The 23,184-nt window shown below is 47.7% G+C and overlaps 2 protein-coding genes across 6 annotated transcripts; both read left to right on the forward strand.

The window, feature by feature from the left end:
• The first annotated feature begins 2,291 nt into the window (after positions 1–2,291).
• Positions 2,292–17,870, forward strand: MDC1 (mediator of DNA damage checkpoint 1). 5 transcript variants are annotated; one of them, XM_077754958.1, is made up of 15 exons: positions 2,292–2,513; positions 4,597–4,735; positions 5,287–5,667; positions 5,753–5,822; positions 6,117–7,579; positions 8,107–8,172; positions 8,341–8,430; positions 9,384–10,148; positions 10,254–10,297; positions 11,059–12,966; positions 13,048–13,167; positions 13,293–13,475; positions 13,710–13,835; positions 13,941–14,051; positions 16,235–17,870. In XM_077754958.1, exons 2-15 carry the CDS (start codon positions 4,600–4,602, stop codon positions 16,400–16,402), a joined length of 5,631 nt encoding a protein of 1,876 aa, XP_077611084.1. In that variant the 5' UTR covers positions 2,292–2,513; positions 4,597–4,599; the 3' UTR covers positions 16,403–17,870. The 5 variants fall into 5 exon arrangements, with proteins under 5 accessions (XP_077611084.1, XP_077611088.1, XP_077611089.1 ...); XM_077754960.1 differs by lacking the exon at positions 2,292–2,513 and adding an exon at positions 2,615–2,675; XM_077754962.1 differs by lacking the exon at positions 9,384–10,148.
• Positions 17,871–19,497: 1,627 nt separating this feature from the next.
• Positions 19,498–22,538, forward strand: NRM (nurim). Its single transcript, XM_077754964.1, has 4 exons — positions 19,498–19,787; positions 20,366–20,562; positions 21,178–21,354; positions 21,712–22,538. Exons 1-4 carry the CDS (start codon positions 19,655–19,657, stop codon positions 21,991–21,993), a joined length of 789 nt encoding a protein of 262 aa, XP_077611090.1. The 5' UTR covers positions 19,498–19,654; the 3' UTR covers positions 21,994–22,538.
• Positions 22,539–23,184: the final 646 nt, after the last annotated feature.

Raw genomic sequence — 23,184 nt, forward strand, 5'->3', positions numbered from 1 at the left:
AAAGGAGAGGGGAGGGCAAAGGAGGGAAGGCGGGCAGGGCGGGGCGCGCATGCGCCCAGGCTGGGAGGCGGGAGAACGAGCCTAGCGCCGCGGTCGAGAGACAAAGCCTTATCTAAACTGGCCCTGATTAGTCGATGCCAGTCACGTATGAGACTCCCATTGGTCTATGCTCTGAGGGACGAACGCCGGCCTTACTGGGAGTTGTAGTCCTCCATTGTTGTCCACGCTGCAAAATGAAGGGAGGGATGGGTGGATACTAGATTTTTGGTTTGGGTGTTGTGTTTTGTTTTGTTGATAAATGATCTTGTGCAAGATTTCTTTAGCCCATGCCTGAGTTTTCGTACGAAGAGGGAGGTGTTTTCGGGGACACAGTAATTGGGAACCCTGGGGTGTCAGGCGTTAGAAGGTGGAGTGGGCACGCCCTGAACGCTCCCTGCTGCGGTAGCTCTTGGGAATAGAGGGCTGCTTAGCTCAGCGAAAACAGGAGAAATGCGGCACTCTGCTCTGCTATCTAACGGCTGGACATTTGGTGACCCAAGGCATGAGCTCCAGTAAGCCGCTCCTCCCCCAGATAGGATAAAGAGGGTATTGCCCCTCTGCTATGTCCTCGGAATTTTCTGATAATGTTTACAAAGAGTAACAAAATTGCAGCAATGGCTTTTTAGAAGAGAGATAATTGAGGGTGTGTTCAAAGAATAAGTTGAATGGTTTAGAGAAACTGGTATCTGGAATCTGAGAAGACTGAAGTCTCTGTTCACGTGTAAAGGGTTCTGGGCCTTAGAGCAGCACTGAAGACACTGCTTTTGTCAGGGAACTATTGAGAGCGTGATAGAATTTCGGTGTCTTCCAGCCTGCCTCTGTAGACACTTAAGTGAAAGTGTTTTTCAGTCTGCTGAATTCACTGGCCATTGCAGTCTTTAAAAAGCCTCAGAATTGAGGGGCGCCTGGGTGGTCTACTCGGTTAAGCATCTGACTTTCGCTTGGGTCATGATCTCGCGTTCGTAGGTTCGAGCCCCGCGTCGGGCTCTGTGCTGACTGCCAGCTCAGAGCCTGGAGACTGTTTCAGAGTCTGTGATTCCTTCTCTCTGACCCTCCCCTGCTCATGCTGTCTCTCTCTCTTTCTCTCCTAGAAATAAATAAAAACATTTAAAAATTAAAAAAAAAAAGCCTCAGGATTGAAACAAAAGACGGGGGACTGATGGGAGAAAATTGGATGGGCCCAAGTCAGGGTAGCAAGCTTCTTAGGGATTAATTAATTTGATAGATACTAGGTGTCTAGCAAACCAGAAGTTAGGGATACAAAATGAGTAAAAATTAGCTCCTGGCCTTCAGGATCTTGCAGTTTGGTGGGAAGTGTATAAACAATGGAGCGTGGTAAGCACTGTAACAGAATATGGGATAACAAGGTCCTCATAAACACATTCAACACATTTCTCCTCACCTAATCAAAAAGTAAACAAGTTGTTTATTATAAAGACCCCCTCTACCCACTAAAAAGAATGCTTTATGCTTTAGAGCATGATCACAATGAAAGCAGTTATTTAAGTTCTCTACCTTACATTAGTTGTAGGAACCTTGGGAGGTTCACAGACCCTCAATTCCCTCTGTAAAACCTCCATCTCATTTGATTGTTACGGTCGGAAGGGAGATAAAGAATGCAAAAGGACTTCCTAAATTACACACATCGAATTGTTACTATTTTCCTCTTAGTACGATACCATGAAGTAGATGATTTTATCATCCTTTCTCTACCTTTTCAAAGACCTTAGTCAACCTTTAAGATAGTTAACAAAACAGTTCTCCCTCTTCGCCTACAGATCCTTAGGAAAATGACCTCCAAATGTCCATCAGGGATGTATTTTCAGGGAGGAAAGGACAAAACCTTTGTCCTAACTTCTACTTCTACTAAAAAAGACAAATCAAAAGGAAATGAAGTTCCACCGCGATGAGGGAGTCCTCAAGCGCCACGCCTACGGGCAGTTCTCCAAACTGCAGCCTCTAGCCACGACTGCAACCCACACCTCATTTTCATTTCTCCTGAGTCAGCGGACTCCATGTCTCGGAGGACCGGGGAAGGGCTCTCTGGCTGCAGTAAACGCATCCGGCGATGACTGTGGTAAGCCCCTCTATCCGCCCTCGGCAGCCAGACTCTGTGGTCACGGTTTGGAAATCTACGCGGGAAGTGGGCTGTGGGAGGTGAAGAAGTGGTGGGTTGTGCCTCGGAGCTGTCCAATCGAGGTGCGCCATTCTGTGCGCACAGACCAACCTCGGATTACCGCCTTCCTCAACCGATTTCAGGTTCTCAGGAGAAGGCGCCCCTTTGAGCTGAGGGGGCGGGGGCGAGGGCGAGGCTTTCGCTGTGCCTGGTGTTGGGAGCTGCGTCAATTGTCAGGCAGAAGGTCTGTGAAAGACAGCGGCAGGAGCCAATCAGCGAATCGCCTCCCTCCCGGCGCGAGCTCTAGCGCCACTGGGTAGCGGCCGTTACTGGTGGCGCGCGCGGGGACTCAAAGTAGGTGAGTTCTGGGGGACCTCGCCCACCGCTCCTCGGGTGCCATCTTGGCTCTCCCGGAGGGCGGGAGGGGCGTGCCTTGGGTGCGACTGGGCGGAAGATACTTGGAAGTTTGCTTCTCAGCTTTTAATACTCGTAGTTACTTGACGCCCCTCCCCGAGTTTAGGTATGAGAGACATTGGGCCTTGAGGGACCCCACTGGGGTGGGGATCAAAGATGGTGGCTCACTGGATTGGAGCCAAGGGTCCTGGGCTCTCACTGAATTCTCCAGTCTTAAGGACGCAGTTAGCACTATCCTATCCCCATCGACGCGTCCTACTTTACCTGTCAACAACTGACCTCAGGGATGGCATCCTTTTAAAGTGAGTTCCACCCATACTGTTACTAGTTTTCATCCCCCTTCATTTGTCTTTTCATCAGGAAGGCAGGGTTAATTTTATGTTTGGTTTGAACAGTACCAGGTGGGCAATAGGTACTGTCGAATGAATATGATGTGCCCTAGGGGAAAAGGCACAGTTCTGCTGGCCCAGTTCTCGAGAGGGTGTGTGAAGGCAGAAATGGAAAGTACTGTTTACAGTATAGTTAGAAGGGTTGGAGAAAAGACAAGTTCACTGACGACTGTGAAACACGTGGGTACCCAAAAACACCAGAAACCAGGGAAGACTCCAGGAAAGGCCTTGTTGAAAATGACATTTGAACTGAACCATAAATCATGGGTAGGAGTTGATCAGAAAACTAGGAGCAAAGGTACTAGCTAAAGCATGCAGGTGTGGGAGACAACAGGAACTGTGTTTGGAAATTGGGGAGAAGGTCCGTATGGCTGAACCATAGACTTTGGGGGAGGGGAGCGTACACTGCAGGAACTGAGGTTCAGATTATGGAAGGTCTTGCTAAAGAGTTGAGATTTTACTTTATCTTGTGGGCATGGAAAGCCACCAGACGTTAAACAGATGACAGTATCTTGATCTTGGGCAAGTTGTTTAACCTATGTATGTTGCAGTTTCGTAATCTGAGAAATAGAATATAGTAATAGTAATTTACAAAGTTCTTGTGAGGATTGAATCTGCATGTATACATATGTATGTATATGTATACAGGTATATACTTGTACATATATATGTATGTGTTTATATATACGTATATACATAAAGTAATTAAAGCAGTACTTCACACATAGCAAGTGTCTATGTATGTCAGCTGTTAGGATTCTTTGCAGTTTACTCTGATCATACTGAGATGTCCTGGTAAAGTGTAAAACCTATGGGCTTTGCCTCCAGAAGCACATTTATTCCTTTCTTTTCCACCGACTTGCTATGTTATCCTGAGCAAGTCATTTAATATTTTTAGCCTTAGTTTCCTAAGTGCATGTCTCCTATGTTTGCTATGCTTGACACATAATACAAAGCCCAACACATAGTTGATGCTTGGCATAATTTGGCTCTCTTTAAAATATTTTGTTCAGGGGCACCTGGTGGCTGAGTCAGTTAAGTGTCTGACTTCAACTCAAGTCATGATCTCAAGGTTCATGAGTTTGAGCCCCACCTCAGGCTCTGTGCTGGCAGCTGGGAGCCTGGAGATGCTTCGGATTCTGTGTCTCCCTCTCTCTCTGCTCCTCCTCCGCTTGCACTCTGTCTCTCTCTCTCTTTCTCTGTCTCTCAAAAATAAAATTAAAACATTTTTAAGAAATAATTTTTTTTTCAAACTGTGGGTTGCAAATCAGCATTTACAAAATAGATGGGAAAGAAAAGAATGAAATGTCAGTATGTTGTATATCATAAGGCAAACATTGTTTCTCAAATGTTGTCTCTATATGTAAGCACATGTATTTGTATATATTTATGTACTCGGGACCTTGTAATATTTATCCCCCTCATAATATTTATTTCCTATCGTCACAATTTTTTAAAATTTTTACTTATTTTTTGAGAGAGAGAGCGCATGTGTAAGTGGGGGAGGGGCAGAGAGGGAGGCAGAGGATTCAAAGCTGGCTTTGTGCTGACAGCAGAGAGCCCAATGTGGAGCACTAACCATCACAAATATTTTTTAAATGCTGTGATAGAGATGATGATAATCTGTTTCCTTCCCAGGTCATGGAAGACACCCAGGCTATTAACTGGGAGGTTGAGGAAGAGGAAGAGACAGAGATACCCAGTGGATCCTCGGGGTGTAGCTTGGAGCCTGTAGGGCGATTGCATATCTTCAGTAGTGCCCATGGACCAGAAAAAGGTCAGAGGTTATTAGATGCTGGAGGACTGATACAGGCCTCTTATTTTTATGCGGAGGTAGTTGGTGGGTTGCAAGAATCTTATATATACTTCAAAGAGATCTGAAAGTGTTCTTCACTGGGAATGGAAAAGAGGGGGGCTGATTGAGTTGATTGTTCCAGGCAAGTGCCCTGGACTCAATGGGCTCAATTTTACTTTGGTAGGAGAAGGTGAAGAGATTCAAATAGAAATTGAGCATGGTCTGGAAATGGATGGTGGTGATGGTTGCACAACAATGTGAATGTACTTAATGCTACTTAAACACTTAAAAATAGTTACTTGGTAAATTTTATGTATATTTTACCACAACAAAAAAATCCAATGTGGATAGATGGGGTATTGACAATGAATAACACAATTGCTTATATTCTTCAATACTTAGATGTCATACGGTCTTTTATTTTTCTTATGTATGTGCGGACCTTGAGTTTGTAGTCGGTTACTTAACAGGAATATTTTCCTGATAGCAGGCCAAAACTCTGGCCTTCACTTATCTACCTCTCTAATTCTTAGATTTTCCTCTGTATCTCGGGAAGAATATGGTAGGCCGAATGCCTGATTGCTCTGTGACCCTGCCCTTTTCGTCAATCTCCAAACAACATGCAGTGATTGAAATCTTGGCCTGGGACAAGGCACCTATCCTTCAAGATTGTGGGAGCCTCAATGGTACTCAAGTCCTAAGGCCTCCTAAGGTCCTAAGGCCAGGGGTGAGTCATCGGCTGAGGGACCAGGAGTTGATTCTCTTTGCTGACTTGCCCTGCCAGTACCATCGCCTGAATGTCCCCCTGCCCTTTGTTTCCCGGGGCCCTCTAACTATAGAAGACACACCCAGGGTACAGGGAGGAACTCAACCCCAGAGACTCCTGTTGGCTGATGACTCGGAGGAGGAAGTAGGTATGTTTGTATATTGGGAGTGTGGGTGAGAAGATGGGGATGGTGAGTTTAAAACAGTCAACTTACTCCTTTTTACTCTTGACAGATTCTCCTTTAGAAAGGTGTGTGGTAAAAGAATCAAGGACCTCCCCTTTAGCTGCTGTGGTTCCAGAGAGGTAAGTGCTAGAGGAACAGATACTTGAGTCTTCAAAAGGAGGAGGAACCAGGGCTGTAGGATCCATCTCTTAGAGATGATTATCATGAAAGTGGGGCTGGGGAATTGCACATAGTCTTTTGCTCAGCTGAACTTTTTTTGAGTACCTCTGATGTCCCAAGTAGAGAATTAATTGCTGGAGAGGAAAAAACAGTTACTTGCTCATGCCTGCTCTCAAGGAGCTCCCTGTTGAGCAGAGTATTCCTTCTTGGGAAACAAATGCTTATAGATTTGTTACCTTCTCTTTCCTTCACAGTGATGAAGAGGCCCCTTCCCCTGCCCTAGATGGCCCTGGGCCACCTTTTGCCTTCAACCTGGACAGTGACACAGATGAGGAAGAAAGTCAACATCCAGCATCAGGAGAGGCCTCCTCAACTGCCAGAGGAGGCTCCACTGCAGCGACAGAACAGTCTACAGCTGTGGCAACTGAAATCCAGCTTGAAAAGGATCAGTGTTCAGTGAAGGAGAGGAACAATGACATAGAAGTTGAGAGGGATGCAAGGAATGGGGTGGTCCCACTTGGGGTGATTCTGGAGAGAAACCAACCTGCTGGGGAGGACAGTGACACAGTTGTGGGTGATGAGAGCAGGTCTCCAGGAAGGCCTGCTGTAGTCTGTCTGGAAAGGGCCCAGCCTTCTGACTTCATAGACAGTGATAGTGATGTAGAAGAAGAGATCCCTGCAACCCCAGCTGTAGTTCCTATGGAGAAGAGGCACATCTTCCATGGAGTTAGTACAAAGAGTCCTCAGGCACCTGCCTTGGCACATCTACAGGAGAGCCCAACTGGTAGTGATACAGATGTGGGGGAAGGTGAGATCCAGCTGGCAGTCCCTCTAGAGAGAAGCCGAGCCTCTGTGGTGATTGACAGCAATACAGATAATGAGGAAGAAGTCTTAGCAGCACTCGCTTTGGCACGTCTGAAAGAGAGCCGAGCCACTACATGGGACAGAGATACAGATTTTGAAGAGGACAGGGCCCAACCTGTGGCCCTTCTGGAGCAAAGCCAAACCTCTGCTGGGAGAGATAGCGACACAGATGTGGAGGAGGAGGGGCTCCCAATGGAAAAGAGAGGAACTGTTTCCAAGGGTCACACAGACAAGGCACATTCAGAAAAGAGGCAGCCTCCTCTCCGAAACAGTGATCTAGGGGTGGATGAAGATAAGAGCTCACTTGGGGTCCATCTGGAGAGAAACCATGCCTCTGCCACAGTAGACCTCAACATACAAGTGGAGGAAAAAGTCCCACCAGGGTCAGCTGTTACACTTGTGGAGAAGCATCAGGTGCCTGTGGTATGGACAGATCAAACAGATGTGGAAGTAGAAGAGGGCCAAGCAAAGCTGCCTGTGATGCATCTAGAGGAATCCCAACCTCCATCTGGGGATGGTGAGACAGATGCAGAGGAGGGCATATCCTTAGCAGCCTCAGTTGTGGCAGGTATAAAAAGGAGCCAGCTTCCAGCAGAAGAGAATGCTGCAGACAGGGCTGCAGCTGTTCTTGAGTGCAAGAGAGATCTTGAGGCGAGGACCCAGGGTGAATCACTTCGGTCACAGGTGGAGCAGGATCTCCTCCCTGTCTCAAGGGAGAACGTTAATGACCTGCAGGTCACAGGCACTTTAGGGGAATCCATCCAGCTACAGAGAAAGGGAGCCCAGACCTCCATAGAAGAGGAGAGAGAACCACATATGGACAAGACCGAGGACTCTGGAGACAACCACAGTGGTAAGTGGTGGCCCTCCTCCCTTGACCCCTAAAAGAAAGACTGCTTCTAGAATTTCTTAGTCCATTTGGGCTGCTGTAACAGAATACTGTTTTCTGGGTGGCTTATAAATAACAGAAATTTATTTTTCACAGTTGTGAAGCCTGGTAAGTCTAAGATCAAAGTGCCAGATTGGTCATGTTCTGGTAAAGACTTGCTTCCTTCTTCATAAGCAGCTGTGTTTTCACTGTGTCCTCACATGGCAGAAGGGCACAAGGGAACTCTCTGGGGTGTCTTTTTAAGGAAGGGTACTAATCCCATTCACGTGGGTTCTATCCTCATGCACTAATCATCTCCCAAAGGCCCCACCTCCTAATAAATTCATGTTTGAAATTAGATTTCAGTATATGAATTTGGGGGATTTTGGGGGACCACACATTTGGTCCATTGCAGAAGGATTTGGGTTGGGGAGAAAATGGTAGAGAGAGAGTAAGGAATTAAGAGTCAGGTAGAGTTTTTATTTATCTATCTTCTATTCTTCCTCTACCAGATTCTGAAGACCTGGACCTACAGGCTACCCAGTGTTTTGTGGAAAGAGAGAATCAGAGTCTGGAAGGTGAGGACATCCATGTCATGTGGATGTTGGTGCGAGTGGGAGCTGGGAGCCCAAAGTGGTGATCCTTGAAGTTTGTGAAAGCTAGCATGGGTGAGGCAGGAAGCCAGGAATGGGACCCTGGAGTTCTGTGGAGGAGCTGTGCTTGAGTCAGCTTTTCTTGTGCAACAGCCCAGAGCATGGAAGATGAAGCCACCCAGGCCTTCCTGGTTACTCTACCCCAAGAGCCTGGTCCTTCCTGTTGTAGCTTCCAGGATACAGGTATAAGATACTCTGTCTTTCATGCCCCTATCTTGGCATCATTGCTTTCTCCCTCGACATGTTTTTTTCTCATTGTTTGACTTTTGTTGTTGTTTTTCCATCTCCATCATTTTTATTTTTTTTTCAATCTTCTAAGTTTATTTATTTATTTGAGTGAGAGAGAGAGAGAATCCCAAGCAGGCTCTTGTCAGCACAGAGCCTGATGCAAGGCTCTATCTCCCAAATCATGAGGTTGTGACCTGAGCTGAAATCAAGTTGGACATTTAACCAACTGAGCCACCCAGGCGCCCCTCCATCATTTAAAAAAAATTTTTTTTAATGTTTTATTTATTTCTGAGAGAGAGAGAGAGAGAGACAGCATGAGCAGGGGAGGGTCAGAGAGAGAGGGAGATACAGAATCTGAAACAGACTCCAGGCTCCTAGCTGGCTGTCAGCACAGAGCTGGACCTAAGGCTCGAACCCATGAACCATGAGATCATGACCTGAGCCAAAGTCGGACGCTTAACTGACTGAGCCACCCAGGCGCCACCCCTCCATCATTTTTAAAGAGGCTACTATGAGAACTTTTTCTTTTTTTAACTTTATTTATTTTGAGGGAGAACAAGCTGGGGAGGGACAGTGAGAGAGGGGGACAGAGGATCTGAAGCAGGCTCTTTGCTAACAGCAGAGAGCCTGATGTGGGGCTCAAGCTCATGAACCACGAGATCACGACCTGAGCCAAAGTTGGATGCTTAACTGACTGAGCCACCCAGGTACCCCTATGAGAATTTATGTATGTGTGTGGTCTTATTTTTTAGACAAACACTAAATTTTATAACTGTCCTCCTTATTCTCAACTTTCATTTAAAAATCCACTTAGGTTTATTATTCATGAATTTATCTTAATCTTTTCTCAATCTGTTACGTTTTCAGTCTGTATCTTACTCTCTCTCTCTCTGACTCTAAACTTCCAGGTACTTTGGATGACCCATGGGAAGTCTTGGCAACACAGCCATTCTGTCCAAGAGAGTCTGAGGCCTCTGAGCCCGAGCTCATTGTTGCCCAACTTGATCCCCATGGATCTTGCCTCCCTATACCTTGGACAATACCACAAGCCCAACATCCAGAGAGCCCAGTTCACATAGAACCATTGGGGATTCAGGACAGAGGGATGAAAGACATGGGAACACCAAGAAAAGCTGCAGAGGGGGTGGCCCCTGAGAGAGGACCATTGGACAGGGAAACCGAGAACCTGCCAGCAGGAGAACGAGAAGATGTGATAGGAGAAGAAGAGTTAACCAGAGGAATACAGGTGTTAGCTAGAGATACTCAAGGACAAGAGTCTGACCAAAAGGTGAAAAGTGTAAGAATTAAAAGGAGTATGGAGAATTTGAACATAGAAATTGAGATACCCAGGGAAATACAAGAGAAAGAAATAGAAAAGCATACTCTTGCAAGAGAAATATTTGAGAGAGAAACAGAGAAACTAGTACTAGAGAGAGAAGGTGAGCCATTTGGGTTAGGAGTTGAGGTACCGGAAAGAGTACTGGAGAGAGGCCCACAGAGAGGGGAGACTGAGAAAGGGAGCCAGGACCAGGAAGGGCAAGCCTCCAGTCCAACACTAGAGCTTGGAACAGGGACAGGTGATCATCAGGGACTTGCTTCAACCCCAGTAGTTTCTGGGAGCCAGTCAGGTGGAGGAGAGGGAGTCCCAGTGAGCCCCAGGAGGCAGCAGAGAGGTAAGTGAAGGCAGAGGGGAACCCCAGGTTAGCCTTTGTACTAATCAACCCCCAAGTGACTGACTGCTTAGACCTCAGCTGCACTTGTTTTTACTTTCTGTCTAGGCCACTTGACTTTCGAGGTGCCACCTGCTGAGAAGGCCTCTGGGGTAAGAGCTGCTGTTTCTGCTCCTTCTATTCCATTGCTCTTTCCCCTGACCTTGCTCTAATCTACTCCTTTTTCTATCTTCCCAGTTTTGTTTTGTTGTGACCACTCCTTAGTGGCTTCTGTTGCTTTCCCTTGGCACATATCATTTTCTTTTTTTTTTTTTTCAATTTTTTAATTTGCCTTTTTTTTATTTAAAATTTTTAACGTTTTTATTATTGAGAGACAGAGCATGAGCATGGGAAGGGCAGAGAGAAGGAAAGACACAGAATCTGAAGGAGGCTCCAGGCTCTGAGCTGTCAGCACAGAGCTCATTCCAGGACTTGAACTCACAAACCATGAGATCATGACCTGAGCCGAAGTCAGACACTAAACCAACTGAGCCACCCAGGTGCCCCTGCACCTGTCATTTTCTATGTCTGTTTTTCAAGTTCTACCTCCCTGTACCTGACTCAGAATGTCATTTTTTTGTGTGTCTTTTCCCTCTTTTTTCCAACCATCCTCTTATTGCCATCATCCACCTATGGAGAACACTATTCTAGCATGAGGAGGGGTCTGTGGGAATGAGGACTGCTACTTCCCCAGGAAGTTCCCGGTCTTGGAACTTCCTCCTCAGGAAGTTCCCTTGTCTCTGGAAGGGAGGTCATAGACAAGTGAAATGCCAGGAACACAGTCTAACCATAAACAAGTATCAAAAACAGTGTTCAAGTACTGTCTCTCCTCTCTCTGTGTCTTTCTCCCTCACTTGCTTCTATTTCTCCTCAGGATGATCAGGAATCCACAGATGCTTGTCAGACTCCTGCAGTGCCTGAAGCCTCAGCCCCACACCAAAACCCCCTCCTCACTCAGAGTCAAAAACATCCTGTGCCTCACCCTTTCCGTTCTTCCTCTCCATCTTCTTTAGAGCCCATTCCCAGTACCAGGCAAAACGGAAATCAGAAAGTTCCAGACACTTCCTTGCCAAAACCCAAAGTCAGGCTCCGAGGGTCCTCCAGGAAGACACCCTTTCCAGTTTCTTCTATAGCCCTTGAACCTCACACTGCTATTCCCACCGACCAACCCGTCACTGCTGAGCTCACATCTCGGGTCACTCGGGGCAGGACACATAGGTCCTCTGTCAAGACCCCTGAACCAGTTGTCCCCACAGCCCCTGAGCTCCAGCCTTCCACCTCCAGAGACCAGCCTGTCACACCTGAGCCCACATTGCGGATCACTCGGGGTAGGACACAAGGGTTCTCTGTCAAAACCCCTGAACTAGTTATCCCTACAGCCCCTGAAATTCAGCCTTCTACCTACAAAGACCAGTCTATCACTCCTGAGCTCATATCTTGGGGCAGGACACATAAATTTGACAAGACCCCTGAACCAGTTGTCTTCACAGCCTCTCAGCTCCAGCCTTCCACTTCCAAAGACCAGTTTGTCATCACTGAGTCTGTAACTGGGGCTACACAGGATAGGGCACGTAGGTCTTCTGTCAAGACTCCCAAAGCAATTGTCCCCACAGCCCCTAAGCTCCAGCCTTCTACTTCCAAGGACCAGCCTGTCACCCCTGAGCCTACATCTCGAGTCACTCGGAGCAGGACACGTGGGTCCTCTGTCAAAACCCCTGAACCAATTGTCCCCACAGCCCCTGAACTCCAGCCTACCACTTCCAAAGATCAGTCTGTCATCACTGAGCCCACAGCTGGGGCCACCCACAGCAGAACACATAGGTCTTCTGTCAAGATTCCTGAGCCAGTTGTCCCAGCAGCTCCTGAGGTCCAGTCTTCCATCCCCACAGACCAGTCTATCCCTAAACCCATATCTCATGGCAGGACACTCAGGTCTTCTGTCAAGACCATTGAACCAACTGTTCCCACAGCCCCTGAGCTCCAGCCTACCACCCCCAGAGGCCAGCCTGTCACCCCCAAACGTACATCTCAGGATAGGACACCTAGGTCTTCTAGCAAGACCCCCAAACCAGTTGTCCCCACAGTCTCTGAGCTCCAGGCTTCCACCCCCACAGACGAGCCTGTCACTCCCAAACTCACATCTCGGGCCCCTCGAGGCAGGACGCAAAGGTCCTCTGTCAAGATCCCCCAACCAATTGAGTCCACAGCCTCTGACCTTGAATCTCTCAACCCCATAGATCAGGTGGTCACCCCTAAGGCTATAGCTGAGGGTGGTCGGGGTAAGACACTAAAGTCTACAATAAGTGCTGTGTCAGTTCTTACCACCCCTGAATCCCAATCTCTTGTCCCCACAGACCAGCCTTTTCCCCCTGAGCCAGTCCCTCAAGCCAACTGCAGCAGGAGGCTGAGGGCCACTAGGAAGCATGGGTCCTTCACAGTTCCCATTGTCCATGAGCCCTACTCTGCACCCCCTAAACCTAACTCTCGATCCTCAAAGAACCAAAGACGAGGAGCAATGAGAGCAGTTGAGTCTCTTAGGACCGTTCCCGAGTCTGCTCTTGCCCAGCTTCCAGAGGCCCCTATTCATGCTACCCAGATCCAGAAGGTAGAGGCAGCAGGCAGATCTGAGTTCACCCCAGAGTCCCAGCCTAAGCCCTCTCAGCGCTGCAAGAGGCCTTTGGCTACTGTGGATTCACCCCCACTTCAAAAACGGCTCCAACAGAAGACCGTGTCCCTCAAGGAAGAGGAAGAAGATTCTGCAGAGAGGCCAAAGAAGGATGAGGTGAGGTGAGGGCTGGGGCCCTGAAGCTAGGAAAGGGCTTGTAGGCTCAGAAACTCCCAGCAAGATCTTTCTCAATCCCAGGATGCAGTCATTCCAGGATCAGGCAAGAGAAAGAGAGACCAAACAGAGGAGGAGCCCAGGGGAATTTCAACCCGCAGCCTTCGGCGGATCAAACCTAACCAAGAATCTACAGCGCCCAAAGTAGGAGAAAAGGGGCATGGAGCTTGGTGGGAAACAGACGTGGGAGAATGGGAGATTTAGGGGTTCAGAGATAGACGCTGATGGCTTGGGTTGCCATGACCAGCTTAGGCTAACTCCTTCCACAGGTACTCTTCACAGGTGTGGTGGATGCCCGTGGAGAACGGGCGGTGCTGGCCCTTGGGGGGAGTCTGGCTAGCTCAGTGGCAGAGGCTTCCCACCTGGTGACTGATCGAGTCCGCCGCACGGTCAAGTTCCTGTGTGCCCTAGGGCGGGGGATCCCCATCCTCTCCCTGGACTGGCTGCACCAGGTGAGAGTCCAGGAGGTGATGGCATAGCAGCAGAGATACTGATGGCAGAAGACTGCTCACGTGGTGCTGTAGAAAGTAGTGGGGAAAAAGGGGGGGGGGGGAGGAAGACAAGGGAGGTGAATGAGGCAGAAAGCTTAATTCAAAGAACATTTCATAAGCTCCCTCTACATGCTGGGCAGAAGAGCTGGGTGGTAGGGTGGGCTGAGCTTTGATGCTGACTGCTGCTGTCCTTAGTCCCGCAAGGCTGGTTGCTTCTTGCCCCCGGATGAATATGTGGTGACTGATCCTGAGCAGGAGAAGAACTTTGGCTTCAGCCTTCGAGATGCCCTGAGCCGGGCTCGGGAGAGAAGGTTGCTGGAGGTGAGAGGCTGTCTTCTGCCCTGTGCCTCGTGCGGCCTTCTTCCTGGGCTGTTCATGGGCTCTCAGTGCATATATTTACGGTCTCCACCATTTTCTTCTGCTTAGGGCTATGAGATCCATGTGACCCCAGGAGTCCAGCCATCACCACCTCAAATGGGAGAGATCATCAGCTGCTGCGGAGGCACTGTCCTACCCACCATGCCCCGGTCCTATAAGGTATGGGTGGTATGTTTTGGATCTAGTGAGGTGGCAGTTAAAGAGGTGGCTGGAATGTGTAGCAACATGGATGGACCTCGAGGGTGTTATGCTGAGCGAAGTAAGTCAGGCAGAGAAGGACAACTATCATATGTTTGCACGTATAGGAGGATTAGGAGGAACTTAACTGAGGACCACGGGGGAGAAGAAGGGGGGAAATGGTGGGGGAAAGGGAGAGAGGCAAACCATGAGAGACTAGAGACTCTTGAATGCTGAGAAACAAACTGAGGACCGATGGATGTGGGGGGGAGGGGGGAGATGGGCATGGAGGAGGGCACTTGTGGGGATGAGCACTGGGTGTTATATGGAAACCAATTTGACAAACTATTTGTAAAAAAAAAAAAAAAGGTGGCTGGAATGGGAAAAGTTTGGAGAAGAATACTGGTATGGATGGGAACACAATACTGAGAGGGTAGGGGTAAGCTCTGTGGTATATAAAGGGATAGGAATGTAGAAGAGGCCTGCTGATTCTAAATGGATTTTTATTTTGTATGTTTAATTTTTTAAATATACACAAAAGGAGAGAGAACTTCCATATATCAGTTACTCAGATTTAACAAGGTAGTATATGGGTGCCTGGGTAGCTCAGTCTGTTGAGTGTCCGACTTCGGCTCAGGTCATGATCTCACGGTTTGTGGGCCAGAGCCCCGCATTGGGCTCTGTGCTGACAGCTCAGAGCCTGGAGCCTTCTTCAGATTCTGTGTCTCCCTCTCTCTGACCCTCCCCTGCTCACACTGTCTCTCTCTCTTTCTCTCAGAAATAAATAAAAACATTAAAAATTTTTTAAAAAAACAAGGTAGTATAGATTTTGCTCTGTCTTCTCAATTTACGCCTTTTTTCCCTCTTTCTTTGCTGAAGTATTTAAAACAATTTTTTTAACTTTATTTATTTTGAAAGAGAGAGCACAAGCAAGGTAGGGGCAGAGAGAGGGGGAAGAGAGATCATCCCAAGAAGGCTCTGCGCAGAGCCTGATGTGGGGCTCAAACTCACGAACCGCGAGATCATGACCTGGGCTGAAACCAAGAGTTAGTTGCTTTACTGACTGAGCCATCCAGATACCCCTTTGCTGAAATATTTTAAAGGAAACTACAAGTATCATATTATGTCCCTCTATGTGCTTAAAGTAGACTTCTACAAGAAGTGATATGTTTTTTTTTTACATAATCACAATGCCATTATTGATCCGTGACAAAATTAACAGTAGTTTCTTGTCATTATCTCATAGTCCATTGGTCAGATTTCTCCAGTTGGCCAAAAATGTCTCTTTATAGTTCAAGTCAGGATTCAGATGAGGTTCAAGTATTGCCACAATTGCAAACTCCTTTTTTTTAATGACTATTTAAGAAAATTTTTTTAATGTTTATTTCTTTTTTGAGAGAGTGTGAGCAAGGGAGGGGCAGAGAGAGAGGGAGAGAGGGAGAGAGAGAGAGAGAGAGAGAGAGAGAGAGAGAATCTGAAGCTGGCTCCAGGCTCTGAGCTGTCAACACAGAACCTGAGGTGGGGCTCAAACCCACGAACTGTGAGATCATGACCTGAGCCAAAGTCGTAGGCTTAACCGACTGAGCCACCCAGGCGCCCCTGTTTATTTACTTTTGAGAGAGAGTGTGCTTGCACATGTGAGCAGGGAAGCGGCAAATAGAGAGAGAGGGAGAGAGGATTCCAAGCAGGCCCCTCCCTGACAGCACAGAGCCCCAACTCGGGGCTCTATCTCATCACCCCTGAAATCATGACTTGAGCTGAAATCAGTCACTTAACCTACTGAGCCACCCAGGCACCCCTCACAATTGCATATCTTTTAATTCTCTTTTACTCTAGAAGATCCCCCCTACCCATGCAGCCTTTCTTATTCCATTGACTTCCTGCAGAAACTAGGTCAGTTGTTTAGAATGTTCCAGTCTGGGTTTTTCTGTTTGCTCCTTTGCTATGTCATTTATCTTCTTCTTCCATCTTTTACATTCCTTCTAAATTGTAGTTAATTTTAAAAGCTTAAATAAATTCAGGTTCAGCTTTTCTGGGACGAGTACTTGTGGCAAGTGTGCTTCATATCAGGAGGTCTACTGCTGAAACTGATTAGTGGATTCCAAACCTATTTCAAGGATACTTTTTCACCCCTGACTTTGTCTTTGCTCTCTGTCTTTCCCCAGCCTCAGCGGGTTGTGATTACATGCTCCCAGGACTTCCATCGATGCTCTATTCCATTTCGGGTTGGGTTGCCCATCCTCTCACCTGAGTTCCTGCTGACAGGAGTGCTGAAGCAGGAAGCCAAGCCAGAGGCCTTCATCCTCTCCACTTTGGAAATGTCATCCTCGTGAAAACATCACCACAGTACTTACTCTTTTCCCTCCCAGGCCAGTAAATAAAATGTTAGAAAATATTTGAAAGAAAGAACCTAGGGCTTTAGAAAGGATTGGGGTATACTGACGTGATTTGTCTTGGAACATGGGTGGAGATGAAAAGACTTATGGGTAAACAAAAAGATAATGAGGTTTCGAGCCACAGATTTCTTAAATGGCTACTTAGAGTCGGGTAAACCCATACTCAGTTATCATAAGTGGCTGCCCTTAGCAGGATTGACATACTTACTGCTGTGTGGCACACACAGGTGTCCTCCCTCCTGTTTGGAAGTCATCTCTTTCCCTCTTTGACTTGGATTCTGACTCATCCTCTGAAAGATAGTAGAAACAATTAGTGTCAAGAACTTGAAGGGATGCTTAGAGTGAGTAAATTTGAGTTTGGAGGTATGGAATGCTACTAAAATATTTTCCATTCTCCTCACCTCATCTTGTTAGAAGTGTTCTTTAGCTTTGACTTTGAGCAAATCTTTGCACATTTCTGGCCTGCTTTTCCAGTATTTATAAAATTAGAGCTTAGGTTTAATCTCTGTGATAAATAAATATTCACTCTGTGCCTTATGGTGTAGTGCAGGGTTTTTTTAAAAACATCTCACATTTAAATTTTATTTATGTATTTGTTTCTTTTTGTCTTTAAAGTAAGCTCTACATTCACCATGGGGCTTGAACTCACAACCCCAAGATCAAGAGTTCCATTCTCCACCAACTGAGCCATCCAGGTGCCCCTTAAATTTAAAGTTTAAAAGTTGGTTGATTTCAGTGATGTGGAAAAATTGGAACCCTTATCTTACATTGCTGGTGGGAATATAAAATGGTTCAGCCTCTGTGGTAAACAGTCTGACAGTTTCTAAAAAATTAGAATTAGAATTACCAAATGACCCAGTAATTCCACTAGTAGGTATACACCCAAAAGAATTAAAATAAGAGTTGAAACAAATACTTGTACATAGATGCTCATATCTATATTTCACAAGGACCAAAGGTGAAAAGAAAAATGTTCATTAACAGGAGAATAAACAAATGTGGTATATCCATACAACGCAATAATATTCACCCATAAAAGGAGTTGAAGTACTGATGCTTGCTACAATGTTTTAGGATGAACCTCAAAAGCATTATACTAAGTGAAAGAAGCCAGACACAAGAAGTCACCTTGGATGATTCCACCTACATGAAATACCTGAAATAGATAAATTCATAGAGACAGAATAGGGTAGTGGTTGTCAGGACCTGGGAGAAGGGGGAAATGGGGATTGGCTGATTAATGGGTACAAGGTTTTATTTAGGGATGATAAAAATGCTTTGGAACTAGATAGAGATGGTGATTGCACACATTATGAATTGTATTAAATGTCACTGGATTGTTCTCTTTAAAATAGTTATTTTTATGTTGTGTGAATTTCACTTCAATAAAAAAGATGAATGATTAGTTTGTGGCTTTTCTGCAAGTAAATTATACTTAAAATGGTAAAACTTTAGTAGAAAAACCATGAGTTTTGCTGACTTTTAAACATATAAACATGTTTTTTATGTCTATTTTTGAGGGGGGGGGCAGAGAGGGAGACAGAATTTTATATTTATTTCTAGGAGAGAGAGAGAGACAGCGTGAGCAGGGGAGGGTCAGAGAGAGAGGGAGTCACAGACTGAAACAGGCTCCAGGCNAGGTTCTTGAGTGTGGAGTTTGGTGAGTTCCTTATAGATTTTGGATACTAGCCCTTTATCTGATATGTCATTTGCAACTATCTTTTCCCATTCCATCAGTTACCTGTTAGTTTTATGGATTGTTTTCTTGGCCATGCAGAAGCTTTTTATCTTGATGAGGTCTCAGTAGTTCATTTTTGCTCTTGACTCCCTTGCCTTTGGGGATGGGGAGGCACAGAATCTGAAGCAGACTTGAGGCTCTGAGCTGTCAGCACAGTAGGACCTAAATATTAGTCCCCTTGCACAACTCAGAACCTTGTACTGTTTGAAACTGTCTATGGCCTTGAGGTCCATGGGACGCCTGACAGTATTAGCTGTCTCTATACCCTCATTTAGCACTCATGTGCACCCTGACTTAGTGACAATGAAGTGCCCCAGTTTAAACTTCTGGAGAATAGAGATCTTTTCTTATACTTCCAATGAATACTATAGTAGCACAAATAATATATCTCTATCAGTCAGGGTCCTAGCAGGAAATGACAACACAGTCAAATTAGGATACTTAGTAAATTTCTTATGTTTATAAGCTGAGGGATTTCACTAAATGATGTTCTAAATTCCCTGTTATGGTCATAGGTACTGTGACTAGGTCCTTAGCCACATGATCTTTAATTCAGATGGAGGGAAACCTTACTTTTACTTTGCTTTTCAAATATGTTATTCTACTGTAGGTATTACAAACTGATTTAAAGAGAAGAAAATGTTCAGACAAAAGACCTTCTGACTAGTCAATGGGGTCAGACTTAGGAGCTTGCAGAGTAAAGTCATAGATAACTATCACAAGCTGGGATAAAATCTACCTACAAAATTTACAACACGTAAAATTTTCTATCACAGATATTTTAACATCGTCACTCTCATGATTACAAAACAACAGCCTTTGACAGTATTAGAAATAATCTGTGTTACAGAGAAATTCTCTGTCATTGCCAAGTGGAGAGAATAAGTTACAGAATAAACATTATTTTATGGTAAAACAGTCACTAACTTTTTAACAAAATGTAATAGGTGCTTCAGAGCTTTGGGTTTTCAGTCTTGATCAACAGTCTTCCGTTCTCTCACCGTTTATTATTGAAGTGTTAACCGAGGCTTTGTAACCTCTGACTTTGGCTATGTTTTCCGACCAAGGTTACAGAAAAGGGGGCTCATAATTCTCGTTTTCTACAACAACTCCGAAAGTGACGAACTGTCTTCATTTTAGATGAGACAACTAGCTGAGCTGCGACTCCGCCGACACGAGTGGCTGCAGCGCAGCTACCCTTTCGGTTTGTCTCTCAGAATTCTAACATTCCCTTCTATGACGCCGCGACCACAGGCTTGGTCTAGGCGCTCCGGACCCGCCCTCGGGGGCAGTGTGGAAAAAAGGCGCGCGGGGAACCCACGCCCAGGCAGCAGCGCGAAGGAGCACCGCCTTCCTGGGCAGAACCCCCAGCGGAAGGTGGGGCCGGGGGCGGGGCCTGCGGCCGCGGGAATCCCGTGCCTGCCCCTTTCCCCACCCCTCCGAGTGTCGCCATGGCCCCAGCTCTGCTCCTGGTCCCTGCTGCCCTCGCCTCTTTCATCCTGGCCTTTGGCACCGGAGTGGAGTTCGTGCGCTTTACCTCTCTTCGGCCACTTCTTGGAGGGCTCCCGGAGCCTGGTGGTCCGGGTGAGCGGGAGGGATCGAGGATGAGCTCTGGGGCTGGAGGTGGAGCCGGACGAGAGGGAGGGAGGGCGGGGCCTGGAGACAAATGACAGGGGAAGTCCGGGAGAGGAAACTAGAACCGTGAAAGCCTGAGAAGCTTCAGGGCAGACCAGAGGGCTAAATTAGGAACTCAGGGATTAGCGGTTTGGAGAGGCGGAAGAGTTAGGACTGAGTGGAGAGGGAAAAGGCGATTAGAAGCAGAGGAAAGGAAAGTGCTTTTGTAGAGAGGACTATGGAGAGGAGAGTGTTAAAAAGAGGACGCATTTGGAGAACCGAAAACAAAAGGGTCGGTGCAACCCTGGCCTCTCCAGCCAAGCCTTTTGTGGCTACTTTGAAGGAATCCTTCTCCCTACTCTGAAGGAGGCCTGGGGAAAAGGGAAAGGGCAGAGAATGGAAAACCAATATGGGAAAAGCCGGGAGAGGGAGCATTAAGGCTCTTGAAAGCATTAAAGGACATGGCCTGGGACCCCAAGAGGAGATTAGGGTAGGGGGTGTTTCCTGCAACTTTCTTGATTTTTGTCCCCCACTTCAACTCCCCCTAGATGCCCGCCAAGGATGGCTGGCTGCCCTGCAGGACTGCAGCATCCTTGCCCCCCTGGCTTGGGATCTGGGTCTCCTGATACTATTTGTGGGGCAGCACAGCCTTATGGCAACTGAGACAGTGAAGGCGTGGATGTCTCGATATTTTGGGGTCCTTCAGAGGTCACTGTACGTGGCATGCACTGCCCTAGCCTTGCAGGTATGAGGCCTTGGCCACTGGGTCCCCAAAGGAAACAATCTGTGAGAAGGGTGTCCTCGATTGGAGGGGCAGGGACCTTAGCCTTCTGATAAAATGTGGATTTAGGAGGAGAACTGAGGGTGTTTAGGACTCTAATCTCAGCTTCCATTCCTCCACAGCACATATCCTCCTTATCAAGAATGGTGTACCATTCTTCATTCCCCAGACATCATACGTGCATTCTGACCTTTGCAACTTTGTTCATGTTGTTCTGCTTGAGATCCCTTTGGTGACACTTCTTTCAGTCCTACCCTTTCTTCAGAATCACTTACCGAGGTCTCAAGAGGAGGCTTCCCAGTTAGTACTCATTTGTTTTCTCAGTGTTTGCTTGTCATAGACTTCTTTATGTATCTATCTGGTCACCCCCATCTGTTCTCTTAAGTCCTCAGGGTAGATACAGGTTATCCTTACATCCTTGGGACCCCACCTAGCATGCTCCACATGGTGAATATTTGTTTATGATCCTTATGGTAGAGGTGGGGAGAACTGCAGGCCAGCCTGGGGTGGGGGCAACCTCTGGGTCTAGGTCTTTAAAGGGTAGGCTGCTGAGATACCCAGCCCCTCATCCTTTCCCAGCTGGTGATGCAGTACTGGAAACCTGTACCCAGAGGCCCTGTGTTGTGGGAGGCTCGGGCTGAGCCATGGGCCACCTGGGTGCCCCTCCTCTGCTTTGTGCTCCACGTCATATCCTGGCTCCTCATCTTCAGCATCCTTCTCGTCTTTGACTACGCCGAGCTCATGGGTCTCAAACAGGTGAGGCTCCCAGATTCCTACCTGAGACCTCTTATTCCCTCTAGAATGACTCTTTCCCTTCCAAGGATTTCCTTCCTCCTCCTCCCATGCTCTTCCACCTTCTCTTTCTACTCCCTTACCTACCTCCTTTTCTTATAAGACAGTCTCCCCTCAACTTTCCCTCAGAGGCCAGAAACCATAGGCCTCCTGGGCCTAGGGAAGGTTCATGAACCAGAGATGAGAATCAGGAGTTCAGGTCTCAGAAGGGTGGTTCTTGGGCCTGAGTTATAGAAAGGGAAGTTTCCTCGAAGGGGAGGAAAGAGGTGGCTAAGTTGCAAAAAGGGCTTAACTTCATTTCTAAGCTGTTCTCCCTCCTAGGTGTACTATCATGTGCTGGGGCTGGGTGAACCTCTGGCCCTGAAGTCTCCCCGGGCTCTGAGACTCTTCTCCCACTTGCGCCACCCAGTCTGTGTGGAGCTGCTGACAGTGCTGTGGGTGGTGCCCACCCTGGGCACTGACCGCCTCCTCCTTGCTCTCCTCCTTACACTCTACCTGGGCCTGGCTCACGGACTTGACCAGCAAGACCTCCGCTACCTCCGGGCTCAGTTACAAAGAAAACTCAACCTCCTCTCCCGGCCCCAGGAAGGTGAGGCTGAGTGAAGAGCTCACCTGGTTCCAAGTCCTGCACTTCCTCTCCTTTAACATCCAGGCCCTGACTGCTTCAGACCAGAGGCCCAAGTCTATGGACTGAAAGGGCTGTCCCTTCCCGTTTTGAGCCTCCACTCCTTGGGCCCAGCTCATACCCTAAATTCTGAGTTTCAACCACTGGACTCCAAGATCTTCTCACCAGCCAGGAAAAGGGGGTGGGAAACATGTCTTCTCACAGTTTAGGGCTTGATCCACACCGCTCCCCACCCCACCCCCAAGACCTCCTTATAAAGGAAGAAGGGTGGGCCTGACCACTTCCCTCCCACTGTTACTTGATTGTGTGCCTCAGGGATCCCCTTCTCCTTCAGCTTCCCTTCCTAGGAGCAGGGTCTGCAGGTTTGATGGTAGTGCCTGCCCCACTGGCTGGCCTAGCCGCCTCCTTAGGCTCTGCCCCTGGGCTCTGTCCTCTAACCTAGTTGAGAGGATCCTTCCGCTCTTATGTTCTCCGGAGGAACACGCACAGCAGAAAAATAAAATTCATACTGTTTTTTTCTACATATGGCATGTAGTCTGTCAGTGTCTTTAGCTAAAGGGCTGACTTTGGGACTTGTGGGGATGGAAGGCAAGCACGCCAAACTCGAGTCTGGGCAGCCACCGCGCCCTCTGGCGACAGCTGGGCGGCGGCCATTCCGGTCGACCCACCCGCATCTCCCCAGTCCTCCTCCCTCCAAATTCCCCATTGCAGCCCATGGGGAACCCATGGGAGACAGGATGAAGCTGGAGTGGGGCAGCGGCTCTGGTGGGGGAGACAGTTTCCAAAGCCGTTGGCTTCTGAACACCTTTCCTGCCTTTCGGCTCTCCACAAACTCGGCTCTCCACAACCCCCACCGCAGCCTGGTGGTAGCCCTGGACCCCTCAGTAACAAAGGCTGGCTGGGGGAGGCCAAAGCGTGGGGAGGAGCTGCAGGAGATGGGAAGGGCGGGCCCGGCTCGCAGCAGCTGCTGCTTCCTCTCCAAGTCCCTGGAGGGGCCTGAGTCACGGGTCGCTGCCTTAGGTCTGCGAGCTGGGGGTGAGGGTCTCGACACCTAGGTTCTCCAGGGTTACTGGGAGTGGGGGGAGGGTTTGGGGTCCTTAGGACAGAGAGCAGATGGCCAGGGTCTGGGGGCGGGAAAAGGGGAGTCCGGGAATCTAGTCCCACATCAG

Source organism: Crocuta crocuta, unplaced genomic scaffold, assembly GCF_008692635.1.
Source record: "Crocuta crocuta isolate KB4526 unplaced genomic scaffold, BGI_CrCroc_1.0 scaffold242, whole genome shotgun sequence".
NCBI lineage: Eukaryota > Metazoa > Chordata > Mammalia > Carnivora > Hyaenidae > Crocuta > Crocuta crocuta.

Bases quoted from the DNA above. Each gene is read 5' to 3' on its own strand.
- MDC1 (XM_077754958.1), top strand. From the start codon at position 4,600: ATGGAAGACACCCAGGCTATTAACTGGGAGGTTGAGGAAGAGGAAGAG. The intron at 13,168-13,292 runs GTAGGAGAAAAG...CTCCTTCCACAG, and splicing joins AAGAATCTACAGCGCCCAAA to GTACTCTTCACAGGTGTGGT. The intron at 14,052-16,234 runs GTATGGGTGGTA...GTCTTTCCCCAG, and splicing joins CCATGCCCCGGTCCTATAAG to CCTCAGCGGGTTGTGATTAC.
- NRM (XM_077754964.1), top strand. From the start codon at position 19,655: ATGGCCCCAGCTCTGCTCCTGGTCCCTGCTGCCCTCGCCTCTTTCATC. The intron at 20,563-21,177 runs GTATGAGGCCTT...ATCCTTTCCCAG, and splicing joins GCACTGCCCTAGCCTTGCAG to CTGGTGATGCAGTACTGGAA. The intron at 21,355-21,711 runs GTGAGGCTCCCA...TCTCCCTCCTAG, and splicing joins AGCTCATGGGTCTCAAACAG to GTGTACTATCATGTGCTGGG.